General features: G+C 47.5%; 1 protein-coding gene across 1 annotated transcript in view; it reads left to right on the top strand.

Moving 5' to 3' along the window:
* Positions 1-8,226: 8,226 nt before the first annotated feature.
* XPNPEP1 (X-prolyl aminopeptidase 1) overlaps positions 8,227-17,730 on the top strand; it is a 30,610-nt gene continuing 21,106 nt past the window's right edge. Inside the window, exons 1-3 of the mRNA XM_054515638.1 lie at positions 8,227-8,362; positions 9,600-9,695; positions 12,379-12,509. Coding sequence (XP_054371613.1) covers positions 12,393-12,509 — 117 coding nt within the window. The 5' untranslated portion in view covers positions 8,227-8,362; positions 9,600-9,695; positions 12,379-12,392. The remainder of the gene's footprint in view (positions 8,363-9,599; positions 9,696-12,378; positions 12,510-17,730) is intronic.

The following is a 17,730-nucleotide window of genomic DNA, read 5'->3' as shown; positions in this document are numbered from 1 at the left end:
ACAGTATTACCTACAAATAAAGCCTATGACTGAGAGCATCCTCTAGATGCTCCTTGAACTCTGGCAGAGTTGGTGCAATAACCAACTCCCAGGGAGTCTGTTCCAGAGATCAACACCCTCTCAGTAAAGAACCTTTTCCTAGTGTCCAGTCTGAACTTCCCCTGACACAGCTTCATTCCTGTCCTATTGCTGGTCACCCGAGAGAGATCAGCACCTGCCCATCTCCTGCCTGCTGTGAGGAAGCTGTAGACTGCTATGAAGACACCCTTCAGTCTCCTCTTCTCCAAGTCTTCTGCAAATTAAGTCTGAATCACTGGTGCTAGGTATTTAAAAAACCTTTTAGCAGAGACAAGACTGTTAGTGCCAGAGGAGCCCTTTATGAGGAACATTTTCAGTCAATGAAAATGCAGGATGAGGATGCAAATTGAGCCAGTGCAGAATAACAAACCATGGAAATTTCTCAGCAGCTCACCCAGTGCCCTGTCACATCTCCTTCCTGTGGCTTCATTCATGAGGACAGAGCAAAGCACTCGTCCTTTTCCTGTATGTCACATCCATGAGTATCTCGTGCAGACTCAACACCATTCTCACTTTTCCATAACATGGCTCATATTTCTTCAAAGGGACAGAATCCATAACCCATGACGTGAACAATGGGAAGGCTCGTACAAGAATAACTCAGGATACAGCTCATTTCAAGCGTGGTGAGGGATGCAAACAGGAACAGAAAAGAAGCAGTAGATTTTCCTCCTTTATGAGTGAAGCTCAGGTTCTGCAGCCAGGAAGCACTGCCTGATACAGCAGTGGGATGTGGAAGGAGGCAAAGCTCTCTCTGAGCAAAGGTCTGTTTGTTTAAGCAGATTTTATAACGTAAAAATGGTGCTTTCCATTTTCTGCAGTTGCTGCCAGCTGAAGGACAGTGGTTGCAGATGACAGGAGCTGCTGGAGATCTGGTCACACTGCTTTGCACTGGCTGCCTTCCTGTGGGGCCAAAGGCTGAGATCCCTCAGGGTCCCCGAGCACAGAGCACAGCCTGGACCCTCAGGTCTTCTAGAATTGACCCCAAACAGGACTCATGTGGGTAATGCTGATGATAAAAGAATCACTGCAGGCCACAAAAGCTGCAGGCAAGGAGCATCCCTGGATATGCATGATCTTTCTACAGAGAGAAAAGTTATCTCATTTGCTTTCTCAGGCTCCTGCTTTCTCCTGTACAGAGTTTTGAGTAAACATTCCCTGCATGAAGTTGCTAAGAGTCAAGGGGCCAGTCTGACAGAGACACCCTGGCCCCCAGATTTCTCTGGAGTGCCTCATATTTCATGTTTCATTTGGGAAAAAAAAGAAAAATCAGCCCAGGTTTTCTCACTCCTAATCTAGAGTTTTGGTTTAACAGACAAAACCAACTAATCAAATATAACGAGCCTTTATTTTAAGGAAAAGAGCTAATTTGAAAAGACCAGTTCTGCAGTTAGATCTCAGGACATCAGTGTCTAAAGAATTGAAATGTCATAGCTGGGGTCTCAGATGTCCCAAATCTCTCACATATATCAGCTATGGATCACTGTCCCTTGGGCATGAGTTAAGGAACACGGCCAGACACCAAAGTAAAGCACCCAAGCCTCAGTTTGGTGTCATGTGCAGGGCATGTGCCAGCATCCAGGTTTGTGCCCAGGTGCTGATCACAGCCTGGGAATGCCTCATGGCAACTGCAGGTTTGTTCCCATAAGGCCAGGCACACAACCTGGGCTACATTTTTAAGGTTTAAAGTTTCTACACTGAACACATGTAGAATGTTTAATCCCAACTTTTCTCTGCTTTGTACTGTTATCTGAGACAGACAGTAACCCAATACTTTGTGTCTGGACTCCTGCACTCACTGGAATAAACATCTGTTTCTTGTACTGTGATTCATTTAATATATTATACAGCTTGGGACACCAAATTATTTCAACACATTCAGGCTCAAGGGATTTTTCAGCAGGTGAGTGGGCTTTGCTCACAAAGGCAGTGACTTTAGGTGGGAACTGGGCTTGTAAAATGTGGCATTTTTATATATTTATACAAATAAATGTCTACTACCCTGCAGATATTAATTAGAAACAAAATCCACTGGCAATCTCAGATGCTAAACTGGTGTTAACACTGGGAGGAGTGCTGCTATCCCAAGCCATGGCAGGAGCTCACAGGAGGGCTCTCATTTGCCTCCCAAGCAGACAGGACCTAGCAGACACCTGGCTCCATTAGTTTTATTGCTGGAGCAGATAAGGAAACCCTGTGTAATAAAAATATTTCCCAGGTGTCAGGCTAAAACATGAGCAGGTCACTGCAGCCTGTTAATGTTTGTGCTAGTGAAGACTTTGACGAAGAATGGCATCACAGAAACTGGATAAAGTCTCTGTTGTGCAATGAGCATGATTTTAAAATTTAGACATGGAATATATTCATAAATATATGCAATTCATCAGGATATACTTCCTTGGCAGAATGGAGTTTCATGCAGGCTGAACAAATGGTCTCCTAAAGCATTTAACACCAGTGCTGCACCAGTGACCACTGTAGTCTCTTTTGTATACATTAGATCTAGCTTTCCCCATCTCTTTTCCTGCTAGAATGGACAAGGGAAAACTAAGGAGTCCTGGAAATAGCCACAAGGCTCAAATCTGGGCCATTTGCAAAGAGGCAAGTGCAGGTGACAGGGGATGTGTGTGCACTATGTGGTGTTGAAATGGAGCCAGGCAGAGAATGCAGCAAACATTTCGTTTTCCTCCGAGTCGTTAAAGGTTTGCAGGCAGAGCCTGAACATCTGGTATTTCACTTAAAGGAGCAGACGTGGAAGTACTCAGATATCTACCTGGCCTACTGCTGCCTCCCTTTCCTTTCCAAATGTGGCTGCTGGGAACCACCCAACCATGATCAACTTCCAGTGCTGGCCAGATAAATTGTCCTCCCAAGAAAAACGAAGATAAGATCTCCAGATAGGCTTGTTTCTTCTCTCCCTGCTATCTTTTCCCCCAAACACAACATTTGTTGTTGCAGTTTCTAGTTTCACTGTTTCCAAACATACAAAATTTATTTTAAACATGATCCAAGAGGACTCATGCCACATGTTTGAAACCTTCATTTAATTCAGAGCTGAGAACTAAAAATACAAACAATTTTTTGCTGTTCTCAGGCCCTTCCTTGTCTTGGCACATTACAGAACTGCTGTTATATGCTACCAAAACACTGGCATTAGTTGTTGTTAGGTAATTTTCTAGGGTGGAAATAGGAAGAAAACTGGACTTGCTGTTCCCCACATGGACATAAGTGTGCCCCTGGGCTGGGAGAATGTGACCCTGCCCAGCCAGCACTGAGATGCTCACTTGGGTTGTTTTGAGTAAAACTTTCACGTGACAGTTTGCAGGACAGTCCCTGGAAACACAAACACAAGAGGGTGGGATATTGTCCAGGCAATCCCAGCACGCATATCGATGGGAGGGACTGCTCAGTCATGTGTGCAACCTTGTAAAAATGTGTTTTGGACCTGTGTTGGCAGGGAGGAAATGATCCCACACTTCACCTCCAACCCCCTGCGTGTCTCCTGCTGCGTTTCCCAGCTTGGAAACAGTGCTGAGGCTGTGGCACTGTGGGGCCATGGCAAAGAGCCCAATGGTGCTGGTGGCACTGGCCTCTGTGTCAGGGAAGCTGGGCTGAGAGCACCCTTTCATCTGTCCTGTGGCAGGAGATGTCCCAAGCCACTGGCAGACACCACTGGCATCCCCTGTCCTTGGTGAGAGCTGTAGATGCTCAGCCCCCTGCTACAAATCCCCAGTTGCCATTGCTCTCTCCCACAACAATCTGCATTACTTTGAGGGGGAAAAAAATAAGTCCTGGTCACAGACTGGTTGCTGGGTCACTTCTGACACCACAATCTCACCAAGGTGCCAAAGAGCATCTGCCATCAAAAGGCTGTGGGATGCTCGAGATGGGCAGGGGGCATTTTTGGTGATTAGATTGCAAAGCAGGAGTCTAAATATCACAGGTGCCCCAAAAGAAGAAGGTGGAGGAAATGAAAGTTACAACCACAATAAAGGTATAATGGGTATAGGAGGGTTGATAAGATAAAGCAAGTTCTTTTATGGCTTATTTCCTGGCCTTGATCACTTGATACAGATCAAGATTACAACAGTTAATGGCTGTTATTTGGTGACGTTGGTCTCTGGGAATTTTGGTTGCTTCTCTTCAAGTCTTTCTCCCTCACTCCTCTCTTTTGTTATCTGATGCAAAGCAGCATCTAAAGGACATAAAAGATAGCCCAATTAGGAAAATTTAATCCAAAGCAAGGTAGATTGAAGTGCTCCCATAAAATTCTTTGCATCAGAATTTTCACCATTTTATTTGAGGTCAAACAACCATTTAGAAAGGACATTTTCATCTCTTTGAACATTTAATAACATATATCATAGACAGCTCTGCCTGATAAATTAATTATTAAAGATTTTACATTATCTACACTGGCAAGTTCATTAGGACCACTTCAAAGCTTCCCAGAGACTCAAAATGCCCAGGAAACAAGCATCAAACCTTTTGGCTTAACCGGAAAGCTCACTCTGCCTTCTCTTATTTAACTTATTAGCCATATATTATTCAAATGAAATAAATAGTGCTGCTTCCTCTGCTCATCCAGGCAAAGCCTGTAGCAGCAATCCACTGGCTCATTCAGCCTGGGCATGCACCAACCCCCATGCAATCCAGAGCCCCTCAGGGCTCACCCATGGGCTAAACACTGCTCCTGTTGCCTCAGGTGGTACTGAGATGCTCGCAGTGCTCAGAGCCAGGTCCCTGCAGACAGGCAGGACAGCAGCTCACATGGCACACTCACACCTCCACCTGTGACATGGCTGTTCACTGCAGAGGACTTGTCACCAGCATAGGCAGGAGATATCTGCACAATGCTTTGTGACATGAAAATATCTTTTCTTACAAGATCATTAGTCTTCTGGAATGAGGTTCCCATGCAGAATACCCATCAGTTTGTCATTATTAATTCTATCAGGAAGGAAAGCAAATTAGTCTAAATTTCAGTGCTCAATGAGTCAGAACCAGTTAGGAGTCACCTCTGGGTACAGAAACCTTAACAATGTGGCTCTGCAACACCAGGCACTCTGTAACAACCTAGAAGCTCTTCCAGACATCAATATTTTCCCTTCTGTTTTCTGCTTCCTTTAGCACATTTTTTAGGAGATGGGAATGAAGCTTTTTTTACCTTTATTAAATAAAGAACTTGATGAGGAAGACAGAATGGGGACACATTTTGGCCACCAGACAATGCAGTAAGGTGCTTTTGAGTGGTGGCTTAATTCATTTTAAATTACATAGAGACATCAATATCACATTGATAGTCTGTCCGCAGTGATGCTTGTTATTTCTGCCCTGAGCTGGGTCCAAAGTAGAGAAAGTTAATAAAATTCAATCCTCCTGGTTTGTTCTCCTCTCTTGCTGAGGCTGTAGGAGGAGGGACCTGCTTTCACACTGTAGCTGTTTTCCTTGGACTGGCTGTGGACAGACAGAATGGCATCTCTAGACCTGGAGCAACTGGGCCAAGTTCTGTGCAGATGCTGAGCTTTCCCCTTCCCTGTCCTCCCCCTGGTACACTGGGATCTGCCAGCAGCTTGATTATTTCATACTGTGCACGCTCCCCAAGTCACACTCCCACATACAAGAAGTATTTTCTTTCCTCCCTGTATTTGATTGCCACTGCTCCCACGGTCCATGAGCTAGCCCAAAGTGATATAATAATGATTTGCTGGCAAAAAATAATCAAACAAACAATTTCAGAGGCACAGGCTGATTACCTTGTGTTTAGCATCTGTCCTAAATTCAAACAAACTGAAAATGCTGCAGAACAGGAGAGGAGAAGGCGTCCCCACTTGGAGAGCTGAAAAGGCACATGACAAACATTTGAAATGTTTTGGACAGATCCTTTTCCCTTCCCTGGGCTGGTGCACAGCTCTGGCAGGTGCAGTTTTCCACAACCCTCTATTAAGAGCCACAGCCAAATTCAAAATCTAACCCCAAATTATTATTATTACTGTTATTGTGAGTCAGAGGAGGCTGAAAGGACTATTTCACAACCCTGATTGGATTCAGCTGCAGAGTTCACCATCAGCAAATGATGGTGATCATCGTGCCAATGTTGCAGTGCTTTTAAAATGTCCTGACACGTGCTTTAGTATGAACATTGCTGGATTCTGGCTGGTTTCCAAGAAATTAATCTTCTCAGCAAATATTCTGCAGGGTGAGCATAATGTGGTCTGTAACACAAATGCAAAACACGGCTGTAGTTTACCCTGAGGGGGACACTGATGTGTGATGAACTAAATGGGCCTTTTTGGCCCAGACTGCCAGGATTGTAGGAGTCCCTTGTGGGCAAGGCTGAAAGATAAGGTGAGAATAATCGAGAAACAGCAATTAGCTTCACCCAAGGAGGTTAATGAGGAAAGAAATTTTCCTGTTATAACAGTCCTGGTCACCAGCCTCGCCCTTCCCTCTCTCTTGTCCCTCCTCAGGGACAGTCTGCAATGCCAGCCCCAGCCAACGACCCTTCCCAATGCTGGGATGCAGGTTGCAAACAGACCTTTTATTCTCTTTTGTTGGATTACAAGTTTTGCTGTGCTGTGTTGTACCCTACATTGTATTCCAGGGACCTGCAGTGTGGAGCACACCACAGTTGCTGGCCAGGCCTGACTGCAGGGGAGCTGGAAATGCTGAGTCTGGAGAACAGTCTGAGAGAAAAAGAAGCCAGACCCTTTCCAGATGTGCACAGCAAAAGGTCAAGGAGCAAGCTGCAATGCGAGAAATCTGCTTGGGTATCTGAAATAAACCTTTTTGCCCCAAGGTAGTCAGCACTAGCACCAGCTGCCCAGGGTGGCTGTGCTCCTTTCTTGGAGATACTCAAAACCCAAAGGACAGTCCCTACACAACTTGCTCTAGCTTTGAAGCTGGCCTTGCTTTAGCAGAGGGTTGGACTGGAGACCTCCAAAAGCCCACTGCTGCAGGCAAACCCCTCTTGTCTGGACACAGTTACAAAGCAGAGTTTTTTCTTTTGCTGTAGACTTTCTTGGTGGCGATCTTCTCACATTTGCATTTCTGTAACAGCATCCTGTTTCTGTCAGTAGGGTTCACTTATAGCCTATGATACACTGCCAGGGCAGAGCAGGGCCATGGAAGGTATTTTCATTAGGAAGCATGCATAGGAAATGACCAGATTTTCACAGAATCATTTAATAGTTTGGGCTGGAAGGGACCTTAAAGACCATCTAGTGTCAACCACGGGTACTGGACCAGGTTGCTCAAAGTCCCATTCAGCCTGGCCTTGAACATTTCCAGGGCTGGAGCATCCGCAGCAACCTGTTCCAGTGCCTCACCACCCGCACAGCACAGAATTCCTTCACAGAATGGAGTTTCCCCCTGTCCATCAGAGTGGTGCTGGGGGAGCCGGTGTGAGCCCCCAGCCCCTCCTGCCCTGCCCCGGCTCCTTCTCCGCCCGCCTTGGGCCCGGGGCCGGGCGCGCTCGCTGCGAGGCTCCATCGCTGCTCCACGCTGGGTTTTGGAAGTTCAAGGGCGAAGCGGATCCCGGAGGCGAGCACAGATCGAGGTGTGGGACAGGCGCCGTGCTCCGCTCCGGTCCCTCCCCACCGGCTGCAGCGCACTCCGGTGCCCCGGGCTCCACAGCGCCTTCCCCTCACCGGGACACGGAGCCCCGCACCCTGTCCGGACAGCGCCGGCGGGGGACGGGACGGGACGGGACGGGACGGGACGGGACGGGACGGGACGGGACGGGCGGCGTTCAGCCGGGCGGTCACGCCGGGCAGCGCGGCAGTGGCCGTGACGGTGCCGGGGCTGACCCCGGTGCCGGTGCCGGTCCCGCCCGCGCCCCGTGACATCAGCGGTGACGCGCTGGGGGCGGCCCTGGCGGCCCACGTGGGCGCTGACGTGGCGGCGGCGGGCGGGCCGGCGGCAGGTGAGGCGCGGCGAGCGGGGCAGCCCCGGGTGGGTGCCCCAGGCTGATGGCAGAGAGCGGGATCTGTGCCCCGGGGCCCGGCCTGGGCACGGCTTTCCCCTCCAGCCGGTCTCCGGAGGGTCTCCAGGCCCAGCCCGGGTGCCCAGGCCCCGCAGGGGAGCCGGCACTGACAGCCGGGCCCGGCCGGGGTGGCCAGGCCCAGGCGGCTCTGTCAGTCCTCTGGAGGGCTGGGGGAGGCTTTTAGCCCAGGTGGACACGAACATCTCCCTTACGAGGAGATCCGGTGGGAGCTGGGCCTGTTCAGTCTGCAGAAGAAAAGACTGAGAGGGGATTTCATCAGTGCATGTAAATGGTTTGAAGGTGGGTGCAAGAGGATGGTGCCAGGCCCTTAGAGGTGGTGCCCAGCGACAGGACGAGGAACAATGGCCATAAGCTAAAACACAAGAAGCTCCACCTCAACACGAGGAAGAACTTCTTTACATTGAGGGTAGCAGAGCACTGAACAGGCTGCCCAAGGATGCTTTGGTGTCTCCTTCCCTGGAGACATCCAAAACCCACCTGGGTGTGTTCCTGTGTCACCTGCTTCAGGTGACCCTGCCTTGGCAGGGGTTTGGACTCGACCAGAGGTCCTTTTCTCCCCTAACAACTCTGCTGTTCTGTCTGGTGAGTTTGAGGTGCTGCAGGTGCTGTGGAGAGGGGACAAGCAATGGCCTTGTGCCAAAGTGTATGGCTGCTTGGTCTGCCCTGTGTGCAGAGAAGCAAGAGCAGCCTGGCTTTGAGGTGGTGCTGCTGGCTCCCGACTATCCAAGCCAATGTGCTTATTTTGAACAACACTGTTCATAAAAGAGAAAGTGGAGAGGAAATTATCACAAGGATGAGCATATCTGAAGAAAACATGTCATAAACGCTCACGGTGGTCTACACAGCAGCCACAGGCAGACCCAGCTGCAGCCAGAGCTGCTGGCCTTGCCTCTCTTCCCCAGTGTGGCACTGGCACACACTCTGACACAGGGAGCCTGGTGGCCCTGGCCATTGCTGGCACTGGGGCTCGCAGCAGCCCATCACTGTGCATGCATGTGGGAGGCAGGAGGACGTGTCTGCTTCCTCTGGCAGCATTTTCGCGGTTGCTCTTTGCCCCATGTGTCTGATGGAGATGCTGTCCAGGCAGGATCTGGTCTGGGCTCTTGGAGAGCTGCCTCCTGCAGTCTGAGTGAGGTGTAGATAATATATGTCTAGACAGTGGCAGATTTTGGGATCCAGCTCTGACTCTTGTCATGCTACAGTGGTACTTTGCATGTTACTCCTGCTCTGCCTTAATTTCCCCATCTGTAGTATGGGGAGTGGGCCCTGATAGAGTGACTAAGAAACAAATTGGCATAAACCAGCACACGCTTGCAAGATTTAATCATAAATCTTGACAAGCAAATGCCTGACCCTTGACATTCCCTGTTCCCTCATGGTTCACCCTCAGTGCATCTCTAATCTTACCACCAAGAACACAGTGTTCATGCATGTTCAGCTCAGGCTGGGGGATGAGAATGTTTTATGGGCGGGCAAAGTTTGTTAGCCACTTCAGTTTTGCCCTTTGCTTTCTCAGGCCTGGTGGAGCTTATGAAGGCTGAGCAAAGAGCTGGATGGTATTTTGTGTGAGCAGAGACAAGTGGCATCCAGACGTGGGGAACTGCAGACACAGGTAACAAAGGAGCCTGATACCTTGGAAAAAGTTGGGGCAGGAAATAGGGGTGGTTCTTGTACTGCTACAGCCACTACCTTAATTTCACCTGTGTTTTGTTTTAATCTCTGGACTGATTAAATAATGATAGAAGTAATGATAGAGAAGCTGTTTTAACTTTGTAGAGGCTTGTAATTAGGGCCAAGGGAGGAAGAGTAACCTGTTAAGGCTTATAGGGGTGACCAGAATAAATGGCTACCAACTATCTCTGAGAAAATGGCTTCTATTTCTCCGGAAACTGAAGACAGCTTTTATTGTAAAGTTTGTGAAGAATCTTTTGAAAGCCATTTCTTATAATGTGGGGGTTATCCAAAGTAGAAGTACTCCTTAAGTTGGGTTTTGATGCTAATCTATCTTAGTTGTGTTTTTAATATTGAAAGCTAATCTTTCAACGGTTAGAATACTTTTAAAATTTTTTTTTTTTGTCCTTGGGAGAATCTCATCTTGCTAAGAAAACCATGGCTTGTCAGCAAGGAGCTTTATTAAAAGGCAAAGCCTTGTCATGCCTTGCCTATTTATGTGAGACTTCTAGACTCCTGGAGACAAAGCACAGGCCAAGAAAGGAAGCTGTGTCCTTATGGGTTTGTAGAAGGAGATTCTTTTCTGCTGGCTAGTCACTATGTTGTTGTTCTCTCTCCTGTGTGTTTCACTCTATCTGAACATAAATCAGCAGCAATGTTATAGAGTATTACAGCAGCTCATTGTGGAGGACAAACAGAAACAATCACAGTATTATAAAGTTCAGTGTGGCTTGCAAACGCTGTATAAAACAATGATATTTGTACTGGAAATAAATCTGAGGTGTAATCCCCTGCAAAGGGATGAGATACCAGTTTGAGGATACACTAGTATGGTGCCTTTTGAGATTGATTTGCTTATTGTGTTCTGGGTTTTAAAAGACTGTACCTGTGTACCTGACTCTGTGGGCAGAGTCAGTCTCACACAAGTCTGGTATGCTCTAAAGTTCCTGTGATGAGACATGTGAATGGTGGTCTTGGGTTTTCTTTACACCTGAATGCACCAGATCTTGGTTCAGGTTGTGATTTGGTCACAGGGCTACTGTGTGACCTCGGTCAAATCAAACCTTGTGAAAGGGAGGCAGCTTTTCTGCCTTCTTGTTAGATGGCAAACATCTCAGGGCAGGGACTGTGCCTTATTGTGTTTTGCCATAAGAGTGTAATGTCATCTGGGACTCCTGGTAGCTACTCAGGTGTAAATAGAATAAGTGCCTGGATAAGCAAAAAATGTTTGAGACTTGCATGCTGTTTGCTTCTCCCCTCTATGACCCATTTGTAGACATGGTTGTGAAATGAGCTGTGAAATTAACTGGTCAGAATAAAATACTTCATAGCATGGCCTTCAAGCAGCACATAACCCACCTTGCCCTGGAAAGCGACAGCATTAAAGTTATAAGAGTTCTTAAAAATGTGAGAGGCCTGGGGAGAAAACTGGGAAGGGAATTATCCCACTTTGGGCACACTTTGGAGATATGAGCGAAGAAAAAGGTGGAGAACCTCTGAGGTTCAGGCTGCTTGATTTTCCTGGTTTTTCTGGCCAGTCATCCTCTGCAGCCAGCATGTGCCTCCCACTGCAGCCATCTCTCGTGCCAGCACAGCAGCAGGGCCTGGTGCGTCACTGTGCTGGCGCTCACAGCGGGCACTGGCTCGTGAGGGTTTGGGGGAGCACATGGAGAGGTTGGTGTTCACTGCAGTTCCAAAGACTCATCCATTGCAAAAACACACCCAGGGAGGCTGGCCTGTGCCCTTGGTTTTCCCTCTGATTTGCTGTGTGCCACCCAGGCTGTGCCCCACTCCTGCCTGACACCAGCTGAGATCTGCAGAGCATTTGCCAGAGGTCTTTAGAGAATATTCCCACATTCTCATAAGCATCCTTGGTTGTCCTCTGGCAGTCACTTTGAGAGCTCAATGGGCTGTTCCTCCTGTTACAGCTGGGTTCTTGCTAGGTGAACTAGTATGCAGCTCTGAGGTCAATGTAGCCAGTGAATACATCCCTCTGAATGTCCTTGGGAGCAGATTTCTTTTGTCTGAGTTAATTCAGTCAGCAGTTCACGATGAAACTCTGGGCTACGTAAAACATGTAAAAGTTACATGTATAATTGGTCCATTTCTGAGTTCCTAATGGGCATGTCTTCCTCTCCCAGCAGCCTGTGCTCCTGTGGTGTATAAGCCACAGCATCCCTAGCCCTAAAGTGAAAAGACTGAGAGTTTCTCTCAGTGCACTTGTAGGTGGGGCGATTCTGATCTGTGTGTACCTGGCTCCCATGCCAGGACCTTTCCTGGCTGTCACAGGGCATGTCTGAGGTGCTTTGTTCCTGATGCTCTCCATGTGCAAGAAGGGATTGACCAGTGCATTAAGCTTATGTGTATCACCACAGGGCATGCCATCCTTCACCAGGTGGGAAGGATCCTTTCCAGGACAGGCCAGCTTCGACTCTCTGGCCTTAACCTGATTTCTTGTTATCAAGAAATGAAGAGACAAGACAGGTGAAATTCTGGTCTGAGAGGGGTGATGTTGGCACAGTTGTCCTCGAGGGGAGTTCCCAGTGGAAACAGCTTCCTCCAGCCTGTGCACGTGGGTGACCTGGGATGGCTGGGAAACACTGAAGTTTTGTGCTCTGTTTTAGTTGCAGGTAGGAAGATGAGTCCGAAAATTACAACAGAGCTGCTGAAGCACCTGCGGCAGGTGATGAAGAACCCCAGATATGTACAGGAGCCTGTCCAAGCCTACATAGTGCCCTCTGGAGATGCCCACCAGGTATGGATGGATGCATTATGGGAATGGTCATACTTTCCTTCCCTGCAAAAATTAAAAGCCAGGTATTACTAAAATCATCCTTCGTTCACTCACTTTAATGGTTCTAGCATAAAAGTCTGGGAAACCTGAGAAATATCATGTTGGAAAACATTTCTGGGGTCTGTTCAGGAGATGGAGGTTTTTATGTTCTTGTAACAAATCAGGGTGGGTGTTCCACCAACAGCTTTTCATCACAGTGTCTTCAGGGAGCTCACATGGCAGAAAAGGGAGGTTGCCAGGGCACTTGCTGTGCCCATCCTGGCTGTTGGGAAGAATGGGTTTACTGGGGGAGGAACAGGCCTTATCTGGGCTTTACTTTCCCCAGTAGCATCTCTCTCAAGCAAGGTAGCAAAGGTTTAGTTGCAGAATTTTCTCTTTGCTAGATCCAGTTCTTGGTGGAATTTGTTGCCTTATGCTGGAGCCCTTCAGATCCCAGATGAAGGGGCCTTAGGAGAGGCAGGGAAGGAACAGGCCACAGTGACAGTTGCCTTTCCATGCTGCTCTGTGCACTAAAGACAGGAGGCAAGTCTGGGCCCAGGGTGGTAACCCATGGCAGTAACTGTTGTGTGCTGCTTCCACTGTTAGGAATTTTGTAGTCCATGACATAAATTTTAAATTGCTGAACTGCCTTTTACCTCCCCTGCTTGCTCATGTGTAAGGTTCACTCTGTTAGGAGACCCAAGAACTGCTGAGGGTTTTCCCCTCCTCAGCCATTTTCAGGAAACAAAAGACCTGAAGCTTTACTGGCACACACCCAAAGCTCCCTTTTACCCCAGGGTGCACAAGAGCAAAATGCAACTGAATCAGAACCTTTGCCCTTGACTTGGCACTGGGGTGAGCCGGGTCCAGACTTGCCTGTGCCCTGGGACCATATGTGCAGCATCATGTTTCCTCACGGGGAGATCCAAACTTGGGCAGGTAGGGGGAAGGCGTTTTCTGCAGCTGCTATTGTCTGCTGCATTCCTGCCTCAAGCTGCCTCTGTCCATATATAACTCTGGTTTCATTTCACTAGACATTAAATGCTGTCATGTGAGTTGAAGAATGTGACCCTCAGGACTTCTGGGTTTTTCTGTTGCTTTCTTTTCCTTGACAAAGTGCAGTTAAGCAGAGAACCCCATGTTGCTATTTCCTGCCAGGCGAGTTGGTCAGGTTTCTCTGCAGAGGGAATCTATCTGAATAGGAATGATTACTAAAAACTGCTGATTCTGGTGCCTCCTGAATAGCTGGTGCAGGATTTTTTCTGTAAGGGTTGGGAATTGATGCAGTTTTTGCCAATGACAGAAACCCATTGATCCCAGAACAGCCTTATTGATTCCAAGTAAATTGTGATGACCTGTGATTTGAAGCTTCCCCATGTTCCAAGCAAGGGTTTGTTTCCTGTGTGCAAACAAGAACTTTACAGCCTTGCAGTCAGATTTTGCTCTTGGGCAGCTCCCTCCATGAGTCAGAATACTGTAGTTTAAAGATACCCAAGTGTTTGGTGGCCTAAGCCATTTCCTCCCTACAGTCCAAACAAGATATGTATTACTGTCCTTGCCTCTCTCAGCTATTCCTGAGGCTGTCCTGGCATCTGCATCACAGAACTTGTCAACAAATAGGGCTTTCCCTCCTGTGGTGTTGCCACAGGGTTTAGATTGCGGGAAACTTTATTCCCTTCTGGGTTGCAAAGGAACCCTTGGATTGGACTGATGCTGACACACCCTGATGCTGCAACTTGCTGACTAATTTCACTTTGTAACACTGGGAATGTTGATGAGCTCTGAGTTCTGTGATGCTTTTAATATTGGTTTTCCTGCAAGGCTCGGTGGCTTAGATTATTATACTGCCAGGAGTCTTGCTACCAGTTGTATCCTTTGCTTTCCATGTTTAGTTGTGTAAGGAACTGAAAGACTTGAAGAGCTTCTCAAACACACCTGCCTCTGACTCAGACTTAACCAAGGCTGCCTTGGATTTGTGACTCTTACACTCAGCCCTGGATATTGGTTGGCTGTTTTAATTTTTGAAAACTTTGATGCTAGTGATAAGAAGTCAGAGAAATAGTCTCTTTCCTTGGGGGCCTGAGTGGTCCAGAGGCTGATGAGAAAGGAGGATGGTCCCAGCCAAAAGTGGAATGAAACTCGAAGAGTCCCAATTCCTTTCATGAGTGCTGGGTGGCTACAGGTACCCAAGGATCATGAAGGAATGAAAAACCATGCATTTAGGAATGAGGTGCCTAAACCCTCTGTGGTTTGGTTAAAAATGTCAGAGCTTTTGGGATGTTGCAGTGGTAAAAGCAGGATCCATTTTTATGTTGAGTGAATGTGTGTTTACATTGAATCTGGAGTCTGCCCATATGGGACTATTCAGAGACTGGAAGAGCTGCTTCTTAATGGGAGGGAATGAGGTTTGGATTACAGCTTGGGTTTGGAGCCAGTCACAGCTTAACTGCAGCTGGCTTCACCCTCCAGGCCTTGACTCAAAACAAATTTGGTCAGATTTGGCTGGTTGTCCCCATGAAGGAAGCACCTGCCCAGCTTAGGGCCCCGTGTTTGGGTTGGCAGAGGTGCTGTCTTCTGCTCGGGGCTGGCTCCTCTGACACACACTTGTGCTAAGCTGAGGAATCAGCCAGGTTATAAAGCAGGAGATGGCTTGTGCACAGGCTGCTCTGGTGTGTTCCAGATCTTAGCAATGCAGTTGGGTTTTTGGCAGTGAATGCCTCCCTCCCTCCAGGTACACTGCAGTGTTTGTTCTTTAATGACACCAGTGTCGTGCCTCTAAGGGTAGCCAGATGCACTTTGCATTGCTGACCTTGGTTGACATTAGACTAGAATGAGCTTCAATGTTTTTACAGCACAACCATGCAGGCTCTGGGGATAAGCAGCACTGATTTTTTGGGGGTTCTTCCTGGCTTAGATGAGGGGCTTTTGTGATGTAGCCCCCAGTTTTGTCTGTGTGACTGACAGTTGTGGTGAGAAGCAGATGTAAAAGGACTGAGGAGGGCCAGGCTGAAGGCCATCAAAGCTGCAAGACAAGCCCCAGGGAAATACCTTGTTCTCACTGTGCTGTGGTCTATGCTTTGTGTGGCATACACAGGTGTTCCCCATGTAATTTTAGCTTGTGCAAAACATGGGCTCATCTTTACACAGTGGGGGTTACTGCATGGAACAGAACAGGTGGGTGTGCAGGAATTCAGACTGACATGAATGAACTGTCTTTCCCTCCAGATCCCTGATACTCCCTTTTAAAGCCCTTCTGCCTCATTGTAAACACTCAAAGCACTCCCTGGTCTGTGAATGGGATGGATTTCACAAGCGTGAGGTTTTCACAAGCAAACTAGCCTGTAGTCTCTTCTGTGTTGGTCAAGAGAAATGGAAAATAAATCACTGCTCTCATTTGTACATCATTTGGGATGTATTTAAGTGATGTGATCCGTGATGGGAAGTTTCCAGGATCTCCTGTTGGCATTGGACCCTGGGAGATGATGTCCCACCTTTGAGCTAGGAAGTGTAGGAGAGGGGAGGCATAGCAGTCAGCAGGCTGAATAGTGTGAGTGTTGAAATGAGGAATCCTCAGGTCTGGCTTCTCTCTGCCTTCATGTTCTGTCCTGCTGCTCTGAGGCGGGCAGTGGGGAAACACTTGATTCTGTTCCCTCAACAGCTTTGTCCACTCTGTCTCCTGATGCCTTTGCCATTATTTTAAAGGGGCTCAGAGGTGATCATGTGCTGTGTGGGGCTGAGGGATCCACCCCATCAGCTGGAGCTGGCTAAGGGCACTCATCCTTTCCCAAGGTGGCTATCCTGACCTTCCTTCTCCCCACAGGAGACATGTGACATGCTGAACATATCACAGCCCTGTGGGGCTGAACAAGAAAAGGCACAGGAAACTAACTGGGCCCTCATGGTCTCCATACCCCCCTCCTTTCTGCAAACTTTCACTAGTGTTTGGATAAAATGGAGGATTTCTTTGGAGTATATACCAGGAATCTTCCCTGGCAATTGGGAGCAAAAGCCACTCAACAAGATCCTCTAAGATTTGCTGTCCCAAGTTTCAGTTTCAAAATGTTAGTGGTGGACAGTTGGTTGGCTTCTGCCAGGAGGGGACAGACATGGCTGTTGTGGAAGGGGTTTGATGATGGAGTGATTTGGAGCAGAAATAAAGGTCCCAGGTGCTGTAATTTGTGCTGCTCACTCATTCCTGTGCTTTGAACCCTGTCTTCCTTAGAACAGTGAAGAGTAACAGATTTGAAGGGAGTATATTTTAACAATCAGGTGATTCTATCACAGTAGGGACTAAAAGCACCTGAGAATTGGGCTGTGATTTCTTAGCTCAGTTCCTAAGATGTTTCTTTTGCCCCAGCACAGCTGGGGGCAGAGAAACAGACTTGAATTTCAGGCCATTTGTAAGGTACAAATCCAGGGGTTTTGCAGCTCAAACGTCAGTGCTGTCAGCCTGGATTAAGCTGATTTGCTGATTTGCACTAGTTCATTAACAGGCCTACTCAGCAGTTCTGACCTACAAACTTGCCAGAATGGAATCCCATAAAAAAGTCATGTGGGTCATGTGAAGGTTCAGTTGTTTTAATTTTGGCAGTTCCTGTTAATATCAGGTGTCTGTGCATTCTCAGGCTCTTCAACATTTTGAAACGATGTATCCAGAAACACAGGTTGTAACAGGTTTAGGATGAAGATGAACTCTTATTCCCTCTCATCCATCAAACCATGCTTTTGTGGTCTTGGCTGTAGTCTGATTTTGAGTAGGCAAGGAAGAAGTGAAAGCATCAGCATCTATTTGTCCCAAGTGTTAAATTTTTTACAGTCTTACCACCTTGATGATTTTCTTTCAGTGTCACTATTGCAGGAAGAAAAGTCTTAAAGGAATTCTTATAAATGCCTATAAAGTGAGGGGGCTTCAGTGGAGATAGTGAATTTTACAGATTTTATGTGCTGATTACCCCAAGAACAAGGGGTGCTTCTGGTTTCCCTTCCCTTCACATTGCAGCTTCAAAGGCATGATTTGTTTGTTGCCCAAAGGGGAGGCTGAGTGTGAAATAAACGTCTGCAAACTCTGAAGCACTTCAGTGTTTACAGATGTTTGTGGGAGAAAAGTGCTGCAGCTTAAAAAAACCCACCAGTTGAACATAAATACAGTATAATCACAGTGGAATAGAGCCCAGGAATTTTTAACTCATTTTGTTCTCTCTGT

The sequence above is a fragment of the Molothrus ater genome, chromosome 8, assembly GCF_012460135.2.
Source record: "Molothrus ater isolate BHLD 08-10-18 breed brown headed cowbird chromosome 8, BPBGC_Mater_1.1, whole genome shotgun sequence".
NCBI lineage: Eukaryota > Metazoa > Chordata > Aves > Passeriformes > Icteridae > Molothrus > Molothrus ater.
This window is presented reverse-complemented; position numbering and strand designations above follow the sequence as displayed.